This window comes from Scardinius erythrophthalmus (assembly GCF_964197995.2).
Source record: "Scardinius erythrophthalmus genome assembly, contig: HAP1_SCAFFOLD_138, whole genome shotgun sequence".
NCBI lineage: Eukaryota > Metazoa > Chordata > Actinopteri > Cypriniformes > Leuciscidae > Scardinius > Scardinius erythrophthalmus.
Window position 1 is genome coordinate 113952 of NW_028296473.1, and position 22146 is coordinate 136097.

Here is a 22146-nt window from a genome sequence, read left to right on the forward strand (position 1 = left end):
AAACTCCCAAACCCATTGATGTTCAACAAATAAAAAACAAATATAATACGGATGAACATAAATGATAAAGCTCGGGTTGCTGAATATTCGATCCCTTACTTCAAAAGCACTTATTGTTAATGATATGATTACAGACTATAACCTAGATGTGCTGTGTTTGACAGAAACCTGGCTTAAACCAGACAATTACATTACTTTAAATGAGTCCACCCCCCAAGATTACTGTTATAAACATGAGCCTCATCTGAAAGGCAAAGGGGGAGGTGTTGCTGTAATTTATAGTAATATCCTCAGTCACTATCTAGTTTAAATGATAAATCACATTTGAGATTTGTGCTGGCTACTGTATACAGGGCATCAGGGCACCATACAGACTTTATCAAAGAATTTGCTGCTTTTTTTATCAGCGTTAGTACAGGCTGCAGATAAAGTCCTTATTGTTGGTGATTTTAATATACAAGTAGATAATGAAAAAGATGCATTGGGATTGGCATTTAGAGACATTAATTCTATTGCAGTTAGACAACACATGTCAGGACCTACTCATTGTCATAATCATACTTTATATCTAATATTATCACATGGAATCATTGTTGATGCCGTCGAAATTCTACAGCAGAGAGATGACATCTCAGATCATTATCTAGTCTTGTGTATACTTCATTTAGCCAAGGCTGCAAACCTGACTCTGTGTTACAAATATGTTAGACCTATCACTTCTGCCACTAAAGATTGTTTTATTAATAATATTCCTGATCAGTTTCATCTCCTCAGCATCCCAGACAACTTAGAAGAACTAGAGTTTTTTTTTTTTCACATTTCATGGTGAGAGAGCACAACTGCATACAGAGAGGCCTTAAAAACAGCTAGATCTGCTTATTTTTCAACATTCTTAGAAGAAAATAAACAAAACTCTAGTTATTTATTTGAAACAGTGGCTAAATTAACAAAAAATAAAGCTTCAACCCCAGACGTTTCCAAGCAGCACAGCAGTAATGACTTTTGAACTTCTTTACTTACAATATTTATAATATTAGGGAGAAAATTATAACTATGCAACCGTCTACTACAGTATCGCATCAGGCAGTGCATTGTAGTCTCCCTAAGAAAATTCGATTAATTCATTGCTATAAGAGAGGAAGAATTTTCTAAACTCGTTAAATCATCTAAATCGACAAGTTTTTCTCTGATTTCTTTCTTAGATTTCTAAGATTCACAGTATCAGCAGAAGCAGCAGTTGATCGCAGATACAATGATGCCCATTCTCGCACTCGGTCAGTTGTGGAGTGGGCGATTGGGCAGCTGAAATGTCGGTGGCGCTGCCTTGACAGGACAGGGGGGATGCTGTTATACCGTCCTGACAAGGTTTACCGCATCATACTGGACTGTGGAGTGCTGCACAATGTCGCTCACAGGCATGGCATACCCCTTGGTGAGGTGGGGGCACCGCCAGATGACCCTGACCCAGGACCAGTATATGTGCAGCACAATCAACAAGCCATTCAGGCCCGTCAACATGTAATTGTGACAATTTAAATGGTACTCAGACACAAAGTTCATTTTTTGACCAATTCCTTTAATGAATGGCTTATTTCTGTGAGTGCGTCAGTGACATTTTTCAGGTGACTGTTAATTTCTCCAATGGCCCTAACAATTTGCTGTTGTGACTCCAGAACAGCATGCGTCAAGACGCGGCCAGATGGACGGGCTTCAGCACTGGGGGGAGCAATAGAGACACCGGAGACGCTGGACTGTATGGGTTCTGGCTGCTCCGGTGGTGCGGACTCTGAGTGCGTGCCAGTGGACGTTCCTGCTGTTGTTCCTGCGGTTCCTAAGTCCAAATAAACACAGGCACATGTTAACAGTCATTTGAATCTGTTCCTTATTAATGGGTACACGCATTTGCAATAAAAGCAGTGGATACGTAAAATCTCTGGTGTAATTTTTGATACATTGCATGCATTTTAAAATTAAATGGTGGCTTGTAGGCTATGTATCAAAGTTAAGGAAATACATTTTAAATTAGTCACCTTGCTGGCAGTCCTGTAGTATATCCGAGTCTCCCATATCAACGGATATGATTCCAGAGATTAGCGTGTCTCCTACAATAGAGGCAACTCTCTGATCAAAGGGTGCAAGTTCATCGGCCCCTGTACCACCGCCTGTTCTGCCCACACTTTGTCGGTGCGCAGCAGTTCTCCGCTTAACTTCCACCTTTATGTCAGACCATTTCTTCTTCAGTTCATTTACGGTGTGACTCTCAGATCCTACCGCGTTGACTGCATCAGACAAACTCTCCCACTCTTTTTTTCTTTCTTTTGTTGTTAATTCCAGAGGACAAAGTTCCAAATAAAATATTTTTTCTTGTTTCTACCTCTGATAGTAGCACCTCTAATTCATTTTCAGTGAAATTTCGTTTTTTGCTTGCTTTTTTTCCAAATTGGACTAATTACCATATTTAAATTAATTTAATTGAGGGAGGAGACTGGGTGGGGCGTTGTGCTCGTGCATGTGCGCTCAATTTTACGCTAATTGGAATGTACAAAGAGAATATGCGTGGGATCCTTCGTACGCAGAGATTCATACATCTGTTTTTTTGTGTGCGTATTTACAGCTTTGTCCGTACACAATGTTTTAGTATGAATTCAACGCAAGTCTTTGTACATGAGGCCCCAGGTCTCTGAGTTGGTGCAGCAGGTGTCGAGGCAGCAGGTGCCTTGACAGGGTGTTACCTGTCATTCTGAAGTCAATTAGTTTTGGGGCAGGTGTTTGCTTGCGGTTGCAGGAAGTGGTTAGGGCTCTATGTAGCATAGAGAGGTTTTCAGGCCGACCTAGTGCTGGCGGCAGGAGGTCAGAAGGTAGTTGTTAACCTCTCAGTCACGAGAAGTCTGAAGGATTGAAGTGTTGCTCTGTCCTTATGGCGATGCCGATGTGAGCTTGCCTAAGCTGGGGTAGGCAAGGAGTCTGAAGCTTGTACATTACAGGACTCCTCGGGTGAGTCCTGTTCAGGGAGCTGTTTTGCTTGTGTCAGCAGCTCCTGTAGCTCTGAGTCAGGTGCGTCCAGCTGTCCTTGTGGAGCCTCCGATTGACACCTGTGTGAAGGGTGTGGAGGAGGATGTTGTCGTTTTCAGCCTGTGAGGGACCGAGAAGCCAAGAACAAGGAACACAAGCTTTGCACAAAAAATGGGTCTTTATTTGAACCCAAGAAAAAAAATTAACTTTACAAACTCATACATTTCTTACAAAAGTAAAATAAACAAACAGAAAATGAGATCAAAACAGTTAGACAAAAACCATCCAAACAAACTAAAACTGACCTGCTCAAATGAACAAAGCAACAGCTTATAAAGGAAAGGATGGGCCCATTACAAATTAAGAGGGGAAACAATTCATCTTTACATTCAACATATAACCTTAAATAAATCAAAATCAAATCAAACAGAGATATATAATAAATAAAGATAAGGAAAGCTAAATGTAATCAAATATCATAAATGTACAACTAAATAAATCAATTAATAAAGACAGTAACGTTTCTTCCTCCCCCGGGCAATTCCAGCAAATGGTATGTTCGGGCGGAACCAATAACGCTTAAGTTCTGTTCCTGCCCGGAATCTAATCTTCGTCACGCCAGGATGCGGTTGCAGCGGACCATGTCTGAAGTTCATCACGGACGGTAAACTTAAACTTAAAATAGAAACAAATATAAGTAACATATACAACGCAACTAATTTGTGTGCACTTCAAATCAGTAACAATGTATATAGAAATGTGCTGTAAATGTAAACATATGAAAACCCAATAAAGAAATAATTAATATTGTTTGTTTGGTGTGGTTATGATCCATCATTATACTGAAACAAATGAATGTAAATAACAAAGTAAGTTTAAATGGAGATTATTCTTAAATACATGTCCTTCGTGTAAGTGCATGCATGTGTGTGTGTGTGTGTGTGTGTGTGTGTGTGTGTGTGTGTGGGTGTGTTGACACATCCACATTACCGCTCTTGTGCGGTCACCACTCGGGCCGTCACACAGCCGTTGGTCATCCTGTGGTTTTTGCAGGTTGAGGGTGCTGTCCTCCATGGCTTCTCCAAGGGGCTTGGCTGGTACCTGGGTTGTTGCCATGGTAACAGTTCTGTGCTGGTCCTGGGCATGCTCAGCATGCTCAGCTGCGTTGAATCTGGTTTGAACCTCAGTCTCTAGCTGGTATGTGAGGCTTTGAGCACAGGTCCGCTCCTTGTGGGACGCTGTGATCTGTTATGTGAGGTTGTTTACCTTCTGTTTCATACCCCTATGATGGGGTAAGGAGATGATAATCTTGATCAGCCCGGTGTGGCTGTAACTTTGGCTTGGGTCATGAGTTGTTGGTCCTCTTCTCTCATGGTGTAGTTACGTTTGACTCTGGTGCTGTAGGATGTCAGCAGCCTTGGTGGAACAGTGTTCCTCGCGATGGCTTGTCAGTCCTTTCGGTCTCCTGTCTGGTTAGGGTCAGGTTAAACAGAGGATCTGCAACATTTTTGGCACACTAGGGGTGAGAGACTAATGCATGACCCTAAAGAGTTCAGAGCTAAGGTTTAATAGGTTAGCTAGGTATGTAGCATAAAGCTAGGTGTTCATGTGTAGCTTGTGGGTCTTGTATCCTTATCATCTTGTCTGTGGATGTTAGTAGGCTAAGACTTGTGTGGTTCCGAGAATATTTTCTGGAAAGGGCATAAGCCGAGAGGAAATAAATGACTTAAGATGGTTCTTATGGCCAAATTATTACTCTGGACTTAACTGGTGGTTCACAACGGGCTTGACGAATTGAAGGATTTTTCCTATTCAGATTATGCTTATTATCAATCCTCAGGACTATAGTTATGCCCTTGTAATCGTTGAGATTACTTGTGTTGCTGTAACGGGAATGGCGGATTAATGCGTGCATGAAACACAGGTTTAATTTTTAACACATGGAAGGCGGGATGAATTCTCCTGTAAGCAGGAGGAAGTTTGAGTCGGACTGCCACCGGACTAATGATCTTGGTGACAGGAAATGGGCCGATGTATTTGGGAGCAAGCTTGTTAGATACGGATCGGAGAGGAATATTCTTGGTAGAAAGCCACATTTTTTGACCAACAACGTATACGGGAGGCTTCGACCGGTGGCGATCGGCTTTAGCCGTGGTGCGTGCCCCCACTTGGAGAAGAGTCTCACGGGCTCTACTCCAAGTGTGGCGACACCTCTGGACGAAGGCGTGAGCGGAGGGGACCGCGACTTCGGATTCCGTACTGGCAAAAACTGGTGGCTGGTAACCTAAACTACATTCAAACGGAGTAAGGCCTGTGGATGACACTGGTAACGAATTGTGGGCGTACTCCACCATAGAGAGTTGTTGACTCCAGGAGGAAGGATTCTTGGAAACCAAACATCGCAACACTCTCTCCAGATCTTGGTTGGCTCTCTCCGTTTGACCATTGCTTTGGGGATGAAACCCCGAAGAGAGACTGACAGTCGCCCCCAGTAACTTACAAAATTCTTGCCAAAATTTGGACACAAATTGGGGCCCCCTGTCGGAAACCACGTCCATCGGGAGGCCATGTAAGTGAAAGACATGATCTACGACAGTTACCGCTGTCTCCTTGGCGGAGGGTAATTTGGGCAAGGGAATAAAATGAGCCGCCTTCGAGAATCGGTCCACGACAGTCAAAACACCGAGCCTGCCTAGAGTTGAGTCTTTTGGTGGTTCTAATATATTCTAGATTCTTATGATCGGTCCATACAATAAAAGGTACCCCTGACCCTTCTAACCAGTGACGCCATTCCTCCAGCGCTAACTTGACTGTCAACAATTCTCTGTTACCAATGTCATAATTATGCTCGGCAGGTGATAAACGATGAGACAAAAACGCGCAAGGATGCATCTTGTCGTCTGTGGCAGAACGTTGGGAAAGAACTGCTCCTACCCCCACCTCTGACGTGCCGACCTCCACCACGAACTGACGTGATGGATCAAGGGCAACGAGGATGGGAGCCGAAAAGAAGTGGCTCTTGAGTTTGGCAAATACAGCCTCCGCTGTATCGGACCACCTGAACGTCATTCTGGGGGAGGTCAAGGCAGTCAGAGGTGTGACTAGTTGGCTGAAGTTGCGAATAAAACGCAGATAAAAATTGGCAAACCCCAGAAACCTCTGTAGGGCCTTACAGGAATCTGGACTTGGCCAATCTATCACAGCCTTAACCTTGTCAGGATCCATATGCACTCCCTCAGACGAGACGATGTACCCTAGAAAAGGAACAGACTGTGCATGAAAAACGCATTTCTCCGCCTTGACAAAAAGCCCATTCTCTAGCAACCTCTGAAGCACTCGTCTGACGTGCTGAACGTGTTCCTGGAGAGAAGATGAAAAAATCAATATGTCATCCAGGTAGACATATATGAATTGGTCAACCATATCTCTCAGCACATCATTGACGAGTGCCTGGAAGACCGCTGGGGAGTTGGACAGCCCGAACAGCATGACCAAGTATTCAAAGTGCCCCCTGGGGGTATTGAACGCGGTCTTCCATTCATCACCCTGCCTTATGCGAACCAAATGATAAGCGCTACGTAAATCCAATTTTGTGAAGATGGATGCTCCCTGTAATCACTCGAAGGCTGAAGACATCAACGGCAAAAGATAAGTATTCTTTACCGTGATGTTGTTCAACCCTCGGTAATCAATGCACGGTCGCAGAGACCCATCCTTCTTCCCCACAAAAAAGAACCCCGTCCCCGCTGGAGATGAGGAAGGTCTAATTGAATTTGGATGCTAGAGAATCAGAAATATATTTCTCCATAGCCTCCCTCTCTGGAACAGAAAGTGAATATAACTTGCCTTTAGGCGGAGACTCACCTGGCACTAAGTCTATGGCACAGTCATAGGGACGATGTGGAGGAAGAGAAGCAGCACAAGACTTACTGAACACTTCTCTCAGGTCCTGGTACTCCTCGGGCACGTTAGACAAATTCACCGCCTCCTCCTGGAATACAGACACAGGTACAGACGATCACGCAGACACTAGACACGACTCATGACACGTATTACTCCACATAGATACAGAATTGTGACCCCAATCGACTCTGGGATTATGTTGCGTAAGCCAGGGATGACCGAGTAGGACAGGTGCGAGGGGTGAGTTCATGAGGAGGAATGTTATTGTCTCAGTGTGGTTGCCAGATGTGATGAGAGTGATGGGTTCAGTAGCGTGTGAAATGTTGGGAAGTTGTTGTCCATTAAGAGCATTGACAGAAATATTGTACATGAGAGGGGAGACAGGGATGTGAAGACAGTCCTGAGTCCATAAAATTACCTTCTGCCCCCGAATCCAGTAAAGCCTTGGTGTCGTGTCTGTGGGTTGCCCACCTTAGTCTTACCGGAAGGAGAGTAGATGATGATGGTGATGATGAGGTCTTCTTGGCGGAGATCCCACCCGATAGTAGCCTCATTGTTACTACCGGGCTTGATCTTTTAACGGGCATGAGTGGATGAAGTGGCTCGCCTTCCCGCAGTATAGGCACAGTCCTTGGGATCCCGGGAAAGCCGAGCTCTACCCACCTGCATGGGCTCGGGATTGCAAACGGGACTGACCGTGTCCAGGTTGTCGGAGCGCAGGGTCTCCGTGCCGCGAAACGGATGGTTCTGTTGGAAGCGACCCATTCTGCTCAACCGAGCATCAACTCGTAGCGCCAGCTCAATAAGTCCATTCAAACTGGGAGGAAGGTCCAGCATACAAATCTCCCTCTGGACACGGTCAGCCAACCCATGCAGGAATCTATCCCACTGCGCCTCCTCGTTCCATCGGCACTCTGCAGCCAAGGTGCGGAACTGGATAGAATATTCCGACACCGAGCTGTTACATTGGCGGAGATCGGCGAGTAGTCTGGTCGCCTCCCTACCCGCCACCGCACGATCGAAAACCCTTCTCCTCTCCTCGGAGAGTGCCTGGAACGAGGCGCAGCATGGGTCTTGATTCTCCCACACCGCCGTTCCCCAGAGAGCCGCTTTGCCCGACAGCAGCGTCAGGACAAATGCCACCTTGGTCTGTTCCTGATTGAACGTCAGTGGCTGTAATGAAAAGTGCATAGAACATCGGGTCAGAAATGCTCTGCAAAACTCCGGTTCACCTGCATATCCCTCTGGTGTCGGTAGTCTCGGTTCACACTGCTGGTGCGGCTCTGGTGGAATGGGCTGAACGGGCGGTGTGGGCGGCGCAGTGGGAACTCTTAGCTGCTGTAGTTGTTGGGTGAGCTCGGACACCTGCGTCACAAGCGCTTGGACCGCCCGTCCTGTGTTGGAGATGCTCTCCTCTTGGGTGTCCATTCTTGCGATGCTTCGAGCCGCAAACTCGTCCCAAGTCGTAGCGCCTGCTACATCCATAATGTGGTCAGATTGTTCTGTAACGGATGACAGAACAGGATGTAAATACAATAACGCTCTTTATTAGTAGGCGGACACAAACGCTGGGTGGACAGTGACACAGGGACCTTGGTGGACAACAGGTACTGGTGCTCAAGTCCAATGATGATCCCTCATGACGGTGCTCAGATCCAGTAAATAATCCTTCATGACGGTGCTCGGTGATCCAGTGCAGAGTGCAGAGAATCCGGAAACGAACACGACGAAGACACGGGGAATCCAATCCACACGAAAGAACACAGGAACAGGCACAGGAAACACACCGGGAAACCACAACGATCTGACAACATGAGACACCAGTTACTGAACATATAAAGGGACAAAGAATTGAATCCAGCTGGCGCTGCTGATCACCGATGATCAGTGACCACGCCCATAGACACACACACACAACAGCACGCTAGACGAGAGAGAGACAGTGAATTCGTAAACCGTGACAGTTGCAGGGTCATAAAAATGAGTGCACTTGTTGAAAATAAACAAAATCACAAATAAAGGTGTCTCTGGTTCCTTTCTGGGCCCTATGGGAAATGGAACCACATTACAACAAGAGGGGAAATATAAATAAATCAAATAAATGAAAGAATAGACAAGTGAATAGCTGACGGCTATTATTATCAAAGTAAAATAAAATAAAAAAGGCTTAAGTAAGTGATCAAAACAGCAGGAATGATCTGAAATTTGGAATAATCAATAGCACTAGTGGCTGACCTTTTGATTTGCTTGGACCAACAATCCCTAGTGTGTTCCAGCTGCTGTGTGTTCAAGACCACACTGTGTGTGTGTCCCTTCAAAAGTTCAGTCAACATGCTGATAAAAATTCTTCTTACTATAAGAATTCTTCTCTAGCTACACAGTTTACATGTAGGCGTGGATTTATGGGTGGGCCTGGTTGAGATTGACCGGTGGCCCACCCAATCAGATTAATAAAAAACATTTAAATTTTAAATTTTAATAATAATAATAATGAATTAATAAATAATTTAATTTTATTAAATAGCTACAAAAGAAAAATATTATGTCGGCATATCACGTGTCAGTCCAGTGATGCTATCACGCTACACCGCTCTCCGTGCGCGCACTGACTTAACGTTGTGATAGTCTACATGCGAGTCACGTAACAGACAGATGACCGTCAGGTTTAAAGCAGCCGGGCCGGGAGGGCTGACTGACATGAGTTCAAGGCATAGGCCTATTTAAATTCACTACCGAAGTACCGATCTGCTATAGTTGATGTATTTATCAGGCGTGTATATAGGCGTAATTTGCGGGTGATGCGGGTGGGGCGGGTGATGTGGGTGGGGTGGGTGGGACGGGTGGGACATGTCTCCACCACTTTTTGCCAGGGTCGATATTGTCCCTCCCCACCACTTTTTAAAACATCTCGCGCCACTAATGTACCAATTCTACAAATAAATAAAACATCTCCAGTTAACTGGCAGAGATTCATTTTGTTCGTTTTTTAAGAGACGATCTGGCGCTGAAATGTGTTTTTTTAAATCAAGTGATCAAAGTGCTCGTTGCTGCTGCGATCAGTGGCGCGGATACAGTGTTTTCTCGTGTGGCTCGCGCACACGCCACACTATCTTCACTCGGACGCGCGCTTCAATCCGTCGTTCTGGTGAAATCACAAAACATAATGCACACAAACTTGTCCCTGTTTGATATACAACCACTGATGAACATAATCGGTTTTGATGAGGGAAAAAAAACTATACGAGAAAAAAAAAACCTATACGAGTGAGGATTAGAACCCAGAACCTCTGACACGGTTGGTGAAAGTTCTACCACTGGACAACATATATTAGGCTACATCTCATTAAACGACAAATTAAACCCCATGTGGCCTACTATTTAAATCGATTGCAGGACATCGTAATGTTATTGTACATATATCTGATTTAGCAAAGTATATAAGCTTAAAAAACGAGGCCCCTCCGTATATTCACCAGGCCCACCTATTAATGAAGTTCTGTATCTGCCACTGTTTACATGTAATTAAATTTAGATTGAATTGACAAGGTAACTGCAAATTTAGCCGACAGCACTCAGCAAGGACTACTCCTAAACTAGTGATGGTGAAATTCAGCTGAGAAGAATTGAAAGTAAAGGAAAGAGAAAGTGAAAAATCAGAACCCTAACTGGGGTTAAAGGAAAAGTATTTTAGATCACTTTGCATTGTGCACAGCACAAGGTGCCTTGCCTTGCCCCCATTAGCTACATCTCTCCCTAAACCTTCTTCTATAGACCATTTCAAGGATGTAAACAATAACATTCCGTTGGAATGCTACTGCGCATGTCTGGCCCTGAAGCACTTCCGGTGGCGCCATTTTTAAACCACAGCTGTCAAAACAAAATGACTAGCACATACTTTTTAAGTCTAGCTAAAACAGAACAGTTAAGATATTTAAAAAAAATTCAAATCGGCGATAGCGTGGAATTACCGGACCCTTTAAATCAGACGCTGAGGCGACAACTATTCACTCAGAACGTAAAACATTTACCTGAAGTGTCGTATCCAGACGTGTACCATTATCTGGTTGAGACCGAGTGTGTCTACACGAGAGAAGCGGTCAAGGCATATCGTAGCTTAGATGCTTACAACTACTTCCTTAGTGGAAAAGTTGGAAACATTTGTTCCTACAGTGTGGACGATGTTTGTCTTGTATTTGGTGAAGTTGGAGCAAGTCAGACATTGTCAAAAACGTACTCTGCGTGGTTCGTTGCTAAGGTGACCGGGGAGGTTATTAGTGGGCATTGCACTTGCATGGCTGGGTAAATATGTCTTTTCAAATAATAAATTACATTACTAATAATTGTTGTGTTCTATTATCACCTATTGCATAATTAATTATTTCATACGTTTGGAAATATTTGTGGTTAGGTTAGGTGAAGTGTGTAGCCAAGTTGCTGCGATCCTGGTTGCTGTGGAACAGTGTGTTAGAGAAGGTTTGAATGCTCCATCTGTAACATCTGAGACCTGCATGTGGTCACGAATAAACAAGAAGGTGCATGCAATTCAATTCTGGCTAACGTGTTTTTGTTGTTGTTGTTTTAATTCATTAAATAAAAATTCTAATTCTAATCACATCCCTTGTGAAAATTAAATATGGTTTTACTGCAAATAGAAAACATGGTTATTTTAGTTAAACCACGGTAACCACAAAATTAACCATAGTTTTGCAACACTTACCATAGTTTAACCATGGCATTTATAATAAAACTGTGGTTATACAAATGAGTATAAAAAAACGAAACAAAAACATGGTTACTAGACTTGGTTAATAACCATAGTTAATTTTCATAAGGGGTGTGTTGCTGCTTTTATGTAAAAGTAGATACTCGCAGTAAATGTATAATCCCACTTTGTTTTAGATTGATCCAAAACCAGTGGCAGACATAGACTTTTCCAAGCCTGTCAGACAAAGAGCAATTCAGAGTAGGGAGCCCATCTTACCCACTGTAGTCACACCGGTCTCACCAAGCATGCTTTTTAAGTCACTGAAGGTAAGGAATTTGCAGAAACCTGATGACAATATATGCAAAACACATGTTTCTAGATGGTTTGCATGGATATATACACATGTATCTAACTATATCTGTGAAATAAATAAAAAACATTTCATGTTTTTCTATACACGTACAGTATATGTGTGTGTGCATTTGTATGGATTTAATCATCAAATAGGAACTTTTTAAGGACAAAACAGGTCATAGAAAAGTAGTTATGATTTTGACTAGTTACTAGATTGTTAATATTGTGTTACTCATTTGTTCCTGTGTAGTTATTCGTTAACGAAGGAACCATATTCTAAAGTGTTACCAATTAATGTAAACCAAATGCAATACAGATATGTAACTATACCGTCATCACCATATACATTCACTCTTAACATGTTTTTTTTATAATCTGTTTTGTGCTACACAAATAAATTTGACAATGAGTATGACTTAATGTGATTGTGATTTCAGAATGAGATCCCAGACTGTGCACTGTTTACCACTATAACTGTAGGTAGTGATACAGACACTGCATCTGAGGGAGAGCAGGAGAACACAGACAGGGTTGATGTTCTGACTACAGCTGAGGCAGATGTTCTGACTACAGCTGAGGCAGATGTTCTGACTACAGCTGAGGCAGATTCTAGTGAGGAAGCACATGTAGCAGTTCCGGGTGACACACCTTGTACCAACAGCACTGTAGATGCAACAAACTTGCCAAAGCCCCTTACACAGTTTTTTGATGAGAAGCACAGTTTATTGTCACAAGATGAACTGCAAAATGAGCTAGATAAAATCATGCAAACCATCCCTACTTACTTTAATGAACTGAATTGTAAGCACCTCCAAGAAAACACACTGGGTCAGTCCTCTTGTGAACAGTGGTTTGAGCAGAGACAGGGCAGAATCACCGCTAGCCACTTTAATGAGGTAATAAGAAGCAAGACAAGTCAAGCTAGCGTGACATCTAAAATCATGGGCTACACATCCAGCAGAAATGTACCAGCCTTAGCTTGGGGAAAGAATAATGAAAAACTAGCTAGAGAAGCATTTACTTCAAACCAGATGACTTGTCATGACAGCTTGATAGTGGAAGAAATAGGGTTAGTAGTAAATCCAAAGTTTCCTCATTTAGGATCCAGCCCAGATGGAATAGTCCATTGCAAGTGCTGTCCACGTGCAACACTTGAAATAAAATGCCCCTTAAAGTATGCAAATATGTCCATAACTGATGCTATCAAGAGCAAAGATTTCTGTCTGGGGAAAAACTTTGAGCTCAAACATAACCATGCGTACTATGCACAAGTTCAGGGGCAAATGGCAGTGTGTGAACTCAAAACATCTTTCTTTGTCATTTGGACAACAGAAGACTGCCACATTCAGAAAGTAGAGTTCTCTGAAGAGTACTGGGCTCAGATCAGAACAAAACTGGACCTCTTCTACAGACAGCACATTCTCACAGAAATTTGCACACACAAACTGAGGAAACAATTTCTGATTGCAGAGACTTCCTGTTTGTGTAAAAGAAGGTCTAAAACATCAGTCACCCAGTGCTCTGTCTGTCACAAGCTGTTTCACCTGAAATGTCTAGGCTTAAAAAGGCATCCTGGTGAGCAATGGTTTTGTTCAGTGTGTTCACCATAATCCAGATACATGTGAAATCATACCCAGCCTTCCAAGTAATTTGTTAAAATTTTTATTTTTGTTATTTAATACATTCAATCAATTGCAGGACAACAAATATTCTCATTAAACAAATGTTTAATAATTGTAGATAGTTAGAAAAAAAAAATAATTAAATACCAAACATAAATCCAATAGAACTCTATATACAACATATATATACATAATTCTGTACACAATCATTCAATAACAAAATAAAAGGTTTTCAACCACTTGTCAGTGTCTCATGTTTTTTTTTTTTTTTTTTTTTTTTTTTACCGAATTAATGACTTGTCCAAATTAGATAGTGCAGAACAAACCAAAATAATTTTATCTACAGTTGCCACTGTGTCTTTTGATCTTCGCTTCACCAAGTTTATTGGGAGTGTATGTCTTAAAATGCTGTACTTTTTAATTCGACCAATAGCTCTTTCCACATGAATCCTCAACCTTGACATTTGACGTGACACAGATACTTCTTGTCCTGAAAGCTGTGTCTTTCCACGGGTTGAAGCAGGTATGAGTAGCTGGACTCCTTTCGCAGCGAAATACTCCGGGAAACTGAACCCTCTGTCAGCCATGACAATGTCTCCCTCTTCCAAAAGATCAATTAAACCAGATGATTTTGTGATTGTTTTGTCACTGGCTCTACCACCCCAAGACTTGGAAAGGAATGTGATTGACCCTGTTGGACTAATGCCAACCAGGAATTTGATGGTGTTGTGGGACTTATAGTTGGAGTATGTCATTGTTCTTGCACTGAGTGATGTTGGTCGGTCAATGAAAATCTCGCTGCAGTCTATGATACACCTCACTGAATTGAATGGGGGGCTTTTGAACAGGGCAGGAAGATGCTTTTTAATCTCTTCTCTAGAAGGCCAATGAATTAGAGCGCTGAAACGCTGTGTCATCACGTTCAACCAGTCATGAAATATTGCAGAGATTGTTGCACAACTGCAATGAAACCTGAAGGCAAGATCTTTATGAGTGAGGCCAAGTCTCAGTTTCATTAAGACTAAGTAAAAATGGAGAGGTGTTGAAGGACTCTGTGTTCTCGGACTCCAAGCAGTGGTAAGATATGTCAAAAGGGCAAAAAACACTTTGGATGAGCGAAGGCCAGTGTAGAAGTGAATGACTTGATCATCGTTTAAATCCACATCAGATTTCAGTTGTTTCCTCTCACGGGTTAGAGTTTGTACCTTTGAATCTAGGCTTCTCACTTGCTCTTTGTAGGATGTGTTCTGTTTCTGCATATCTTCAATATCACTCATAGTGAGATCTGTTCCAACACACATATCATTGAAGGACTTAACTTGTGTTACATTTATGTCCATGTCCTGCACTTCCTCAGTAGGCTGAACTCCAAAGCTCATCTCAGAGACCTCTGATGCTCGTCTCAGAGACCTCTGATATCGGTCCATTTTTCTAGAGGTGTCAGGTCTGTGAGGAAGCTTTGATGGTATGTAATCTGGATTTAGAGGATCATCTGATGGCTTTCCTAAAGACACAAGTAGAAAAACATTATTGGGATAGGTTATATATTTTACACATCACTGGTTGAAGATAGATGACAAAGACCATTGAGCATTTTTAATGTAATCATCAATAAACTAGCTAGATATCAGTATGACCACTGCATACTGCGCTAACACTTTAAAAAGGGTCTTGTATTAGTAATATTTTAGGTAGCATGAACAAACAATTAACATTTTACAGCAAGTCTAATACATTTACAATTGTTCACAAGTTCATAATGTACAGCTTGATAGTGGCCTATGGCAAAATCGGGTTAAAACTTTAAAATCACAGTAATTAAAAACATAAGTATAAAAAGTTAAAAGTATATTACTTTAATATTTAATAAACGATGATTTGACTGCTTTTATTGCTCTCTTCATTTTTAAGTTGCTTTGGATAAAAGCGTCTGCTAAATTATTAAATTGAATATGTTTAAATCAACCAGGTTAATGAGAAATAAAAAATAACCATACTGTTATTGTTTAATGCATTAGTGCATGTTGGAATTAACATTAAACAAGCTTAATAAGTGATGAATAAGTAATGTTACACAATAAAACATTATTGTAAAGTGTTATACACTAACGTTAGTTGTCTAGCTAACGTTAGCTATCCATTCAGCTGACAACAATGTACGGCTACTTTGATAAGTTTCTAAAATAACATTTAGAAATGAAACGGAAAAAAAATCTGGCTATTTCACTGCAAACGTACCAAAATGCTAACGTTAGCTATTTAACGTTACATGCTATCTACCCATATGAAAACAATGACGGAGCCAAACTGCTAGCTCAAATAATGATTCATCATACTTAACTAGTTAACGTATAGAAATACAAATTATTTAGTGACAAAAATGTAGTTTACTTACCAGAGATAAAATGTGTGCTGCATATCCTAGAGTTGCTAGTTGGTATCCAGCCTTCTCTCTTCACGGCCGCAATCCAGGCGTCACGCTGTTGTTTATTTTTTGGAAATCTAAACGCTTTGATTTCCGAAAGCAAGTTAGTTCCGGGCCTAAGAGAACATCCAACAACCGAACAGCACGCTCCTAATTTAAATTTGGACATGTTTTATCGAATGAATATTAAAATAATCTAACAATTGGCATAAAAAAACCGCCTCCCGTCTGTTGTTTTGAATGTGCGCGATAACTAACCGGAAACGTCTGAGGGCCAATCACGTCACATCCTTCCATCTAAAAATAGCCGTTGAAATGGTCTATTGGTGGAACATCTCAAAAAACGTGTTTTTCTGCCAGCGCATCCCAACACCTCGTGAGCTTAGAATTGTAAGGTTCTATCTCCGTTTAGGGTAGTTCCGAGATATTGAGCATCAAAGTTTTTACATCCCAGCTGGCGAAACTGAGATGGAACCTTTTTATTTTATTAATAACTACTAACAAAATATTTTTTTACAAAAATAACACCACACAGGCATTAATAAACACCTAATGGATCAGATTATGTCAAAAACTCAATTTCGACCAAAAGTGGAGATAGAACCTTATAATTCTAAGCTCACGACCTGCATTTACAGACTTTTGGGTACTTTTCCATTCTCTTATCTCTTGTGACCAATTTTCTGCTGGGCATTACAGCATTCAGACTTTTACATGAGACAAGGGAAATTCTTCAACATAATCCCCCCTTTGGGACTAACTTTAGTCCCACCTTCACTTTTGTCCCAGAATGTATCTTCATGAATAAGCCTCTCTCTGTTATCTATCAATCATGGTCAATATTGACCATCCATCTTTCTTATCAATAGGCTTTCATCACAAAGGTACACTCTGGAGGAATAGTGAGACCAAACATCTCCACCCCCTTTTGACTGGAGTGGAGTAAAATATCTCACCTTCCAGTTGGATCATCACTCCGAAGGGATAGATTACTTTAAACATTTGATTTCCAGTAATCAACATATCTCAGTGTGCAGACTTGAAGTTAGGATTGTCCCACTGTGCCAGAAGAACTGCAAAGGTGCTTCCGGTGGCCTGGAGTGCTATCTGGGTTGCTCCATCATTGCCAGAGGTGCCCTGATCCTGCCTAGAGCGCTATCTGGTGTTGGAGCAGACAGCGGGTTTTTAAACCACCAGTTGAGTCTGCCCTTACTGGTCCGGCTATTGGCGACCGCACTTGTAATTAATTTCTCTTTTTACCCCGTGGAAACATTTTCCAGTGGTCTAATGCATGTACTTCACATTTAATTCATAAAAAACTTTAAAATGTTAAAAGAACTCTTTTATAGCGAATAAGTGATTAGTAAGTGATAAAAGTAGTAAAACCATCTTATCTTTTCCCTTTATATCTGGTTGCATTACCTCGTACGACGGGCAATGACCTGCTTCAAACCTTATGTCGTCCCCTCTCATACACATATTCATATTTGTGAAAGTTAGTGTGATTATATGTAAAAATATTCTCAGTAAGATTATAAGTGTAAAAAAATATATTCAGGAAGGGGTCCTTTATATAAAACCAAAGAAACAAATAAAAACCCTCTAACTAACTCCCTACTCTACCCATGTTCTAATTATCTATCTGATTTTGCCCCAAAAATAAAATACATAGTGTTACTACCTCCCTCTCTTTTCAAAAACAGAATCAAACTGTTAGAAATCAAAAGTAACAAGGTACCCCATTCCTTACTCCTTCACCAGAACTCCTTACAGGAAGTCGTCTAGCTCGTCCAGTCCTGGCCCAATTGGATACACTCTTGAGTTTGTGCACCCGATGTCAACTCCCAATGGTTTGACTGACACATTAATCATCTGTTTGGTGGCCATGTTGGCTAGCATGGATCTGAGAAAAGGCACAGCACAGCAGAACAACAAAAGAAAAATGACAACAGCCACAGATATTATTATTCCCACCTTAATGAACCATTCTTTCCAGGACCCAAATATAGAGTCAAACCAGTATCCAACGTGTCTGTCTCTCCCTGCATTTTCAGCAACTTCTTGTCTTAGATCCTTCAGCTTCTTCATGGCCCTAGTAAAAGCTCCATCAGAGGCTGTATTATTCGGAATAAAGGTGCAACAATCAGTTCCAAACATCGCACATACCCCTTTCTGCCAGTAACCAATTCAGAGCTTGTCTGTTTTGCCATGTCATTTTGCTGGTGTATTTTAGCTGATGGCCTAAGGCATCCATTGCTTGATCTTAGTCTTAATTGTTCTGTTTTTTCATCACTCTTTTTGAATCCTCTTAGTTTCCATACTGCACTTAAGAGATGGCATACGTCATTGGCATATGCAGATTTGGTATAGATGTTGGCCACTTTGTTTTTAGCCAACATGCAAGCTTCAGTAAGTGCTTTTAGTTCGGCCAATTGTGCTGAGCAAGGTTGTTCACAATGCTGCATCACAACAGAATTGTAATTGTCTCCATCTCTTTGTACAACAGCAAAACCAGCATTATTGCCTAAGTGGTCTCTGAAGCATGAGCCATCTACAAAATAGTCCACGTCTGCATCAACATAAGGTGTTGATTCCAAATCTGGTCTCAGACGAGTAAAGGCCAGAGAGGCAGAAACACATTCATGAGGTGTTCCCTCTCCCTCTAGCGGGACAAAATTAGCTGGGTTTGCTGCAGTACATCTCTTTATTGTAACATCAGGATATGTTAGCAAATTGGAGTATGTCAAACATCTAGCTTGGGTTAAAACAAAACGTCCTTGTTCTATTAAATCAGCAACTTTATGATGAAAATATTAGTCTAATAAAAATATAAGTCTTGTTGATAGCATGGTCGGTAGCCTTGAGCAACATTATCCAATTTGGTGCTATAATATGCAAATTGTTTTTCCAATCTTAGATCTTCCAAATCAAGCTTCGGGACTTGGTTCAAGACATGTGGTGAGTGTTTAAATCCTTGGGGCATCCTAGTGTATGTATATATATTATTTACCTTGGTAAGTGAAGGAAAAAAGGTGTCTGCTTTCGTCCGCTAACGGGATGCTGAAAAATGCAGAGCAGAGGTCAATTACAGTGAAATAATTAGCAGCAGGTGGAACATTTGTCAATAGTGTATGTGGATTTGGGACTTGTGCTGGCCAATCTTCCACTATCTCACTGACTGCCCTTAAAGGGTTAGTTCACCCAAAAATGAAAATTATGTCATTAATGACTCACCCTCATGTCGTTCCAGGCCCGTAAGACCTCCGTTCATCTTCGGAACACAGTTTAAGATATTTTAGATTTAGTCCGAGAGCTTTTTGTTCCTCCATTGAAAGTCAATGGACGGCATACTGTCCATGTCCAGAAAGGCAATACAGACATTATCAAAGTAGTCCATGTGACATCAGTGGCTCAATCTTAAGTTTATCAAGCGACGAGAATACTTTTTGTGCGCTAAAGGAAAAAAAAACAACGACTTTATTCCACTATTCATTTCCTTCTCTCTGAAGTCCACGTAGTGTTTTTACGTAGCGCGTCTGTGTTGTACGTCACACGCATCACACATGACCAGCGTCGGCCAATAATGAGCCTACGTGTGACGTACAACACAGACGCGCTGCACAAAAACACTACGTGAAATAGCTCGAGGCCCAGAGAGAAGGAAATGAATAGTGGAATAAAATCTTTATTTTTGTTTACTTTTTGCGCACAAAAAGTATTCTCGTCGCTTGATAAACTTAAGATTAAGCCACTGATGTCACATGGACTACTTTGATGATGTCTGTATTGCCTTTCTGGACATGGACAGTATGCCGTCCATTGACTCTCAATGGAGGAACAGAAAGCTCTCGGACTAAATCTAAAATATCTTAAACTGTGTTCCGAAGATGAACGGAGGTCTTACGGGCTTGGAAAGACATGAGGGTGAGTCATTAATGACGTAATTTTCATTTTTGGGTGAACTAACCCTTTAAATCATCGACTAACCTCCATTTGGACTTATTTGCCTTTTCAACTGGTAGAATGGGCGTGTTACAATGACTAACAGTTTCAACCTATACTCCAGCCTTTAATAATCCCTCGATTGTTTTTCTGATTCGTTCTACTGCTTCTCGCTTTAATGGGTATTGTTGTTTTCTTGGCAGCTGTACTCCTGATTTTACTCTAATTCTAACAGGATTTGGTGACTTCACCAGGCCCACATCTGTGTCATGCTTGGCCCACATCTGTGTCATGCTTAGACCACAACTGTATTGGTAGCTTTTGTTCCATATCCAATATCAGGTCCTCCATTTTTTACTTCAATTCATGTTTCTTTTCTGTCTCTACTATTAATTTAGGGATCCCTAACATGGTGGTTTAGCATAAAATTTTAAGATGTGTCATATCTGGTGTTTGAAAAATTAAAGGGTTTTCAGTGGCTTCCCATTGTTTTCCTGTGGCTTTCAACATCATTGGGCCTAAGTCTTTCGCTTGAAAACCTTCATTCAGGTATAGAGTAACATGTGGGATTGAATCATCTACCCTAAACCATTTTAGTAAAGTCACATTCTTCAATTTGCAATACTACCCCTGCTGGTCCTACAATTATATAATTTGAGTTCAAATATGCATTCTGTCCCCTGTTTTTTTCTAACCAGTCGTTTTCTAATCTCGGGTTTCTAAGGGGGTCATATACAGTGCTATGCATAAGTTTAGACACCCGTGCTAAAGTTGACTAAAAAGAGGAATAAAAAATCATCTTTTGGAAATTGAACTTAATGCCTTAATTTAAAAAATTAGGAAAAATCCAACCTTTAAGGACACCAATTTTCTTTGTGAATGAATAATGTATCGTAAATAAATAAATGTTCTTCCTTAAAATACAGGGTGCATAAGTTTGGACACCCCTATGTTAAATTCCCATAGAGGCAGGCAGATTTTTATTTTTAAGTTTTTTATTTTATTTTTATTTTAGGATACTATGCATCCTGATAAAGTTCCCTTGGCCTTTGGAATTAAAATAGCCCCACATCATCACATAGCCTTCACCATACCTAGAGATTGGCATGGGGTACTTTCCATAAGATCATCTCTCAATGAAAATCAAACTAGCTATTAGGCTAACTGAAATAAAACCATGCCAATCTCTAGGTATGGTGAAGGCTATGTGATGATGTGGGGCTATTTTAATTTAGTGGGGCTATTTTAATTTATTTTAAATGATCAAATATTCTCTGTTTAAGTAATTTGTATAAAACCAACAAGATGTCCAGCTTCTCAAACGCTTCCTAATTATTTTTAATTTGAACACGCCTACTCGCGCAAAAGAGATTGACATGCAAATCTCCACATGGAACGCGAACACGCTCATTACCTCAAAAACAAAACACCAAAACACTTCACAAGTCTCTGCTTTTCGTCGAGTTTGAAAGACGCGCCGTGAGCTTACATTGGATTTAGGCTACCTCAGAAGAAGAAGAACGCGATTTGAAGACAAGAAAGATGTAAGGTAAGAAATTCTTACATATTAGTTTGTTATTGTTGCATAAATTTCACATTGCAGTTGAACTGTTGCTAGATATATGGTGAATATTATAATATTTAGACCCGTGTTTACTGTTACTGTGTTTGTGGATATCTGCTCAAATGTAGATATGTATATCGTCGCTGTCCGATGAAAACCGCGTATGTCCATTTTGCCGATTTTGAGATTTTTCGACGGATAGAATGTCCAGGTTCATTTCCGTATACAGTATGCTTCACATATCTAAATGACCTATGAAAAGTTGTGAAATCATGTCATCTGATTTTCACGTATATCCATTTGGTGTCAAAGCTGTCAATCACGCCGCGTATCTCCCGCCCTGTGGAGGCATCGCGCGGTCTAAGCGTCTCTGGAAGCTCAGCATTGGATAGCCGAATAACTCTGTGAGGTAAAGTATCAGCAAACGTTTGTTTTTGACAACTGTTCAAGTTTATTATATATTCGCAATATATTCACAACTGTTATTTACCAGTAAATGGTCTAGACGAAGTAATTGTCACTGTTTATTGTGGAGATGTTAACGCACGGGCCTGTTAACTTAAGCAATACTTTTAAGGTAGTCTAATATTTTTCTGACTAATAAATTACTGACACAGTA

General features: G+C 41.2%; 1 protein-coding gene across 1 annotated transcript; it reads right to left on the reverse strand.

The window, feature by feature from the left end:
* Positions 1-8532: 8532 nt before the first annotated feature.
* LOC308686318 (uncharacterized protein) lies at positions 8533-16290 on the reverse strand (the record flags this gene model as incomplete). The annotated part of the gene is made up of 3 exons (XM_081394714.1): positions 15992-16290; positions 13882-15100; positions 8533-8719 (listed from the first exon to the last, which is right to left on the reverse strand). Exons 1-3 carry the CDS (start codon positions 16188-16190, stop codon positions 8533-8535), a joined length of 1605 nt encoding a protein of 534 aa, XP_081250840.1. The 5' UTR covers positions 16191-16290.
* Positions 16291-22146: the final 5856 nt, after the last annotated feature.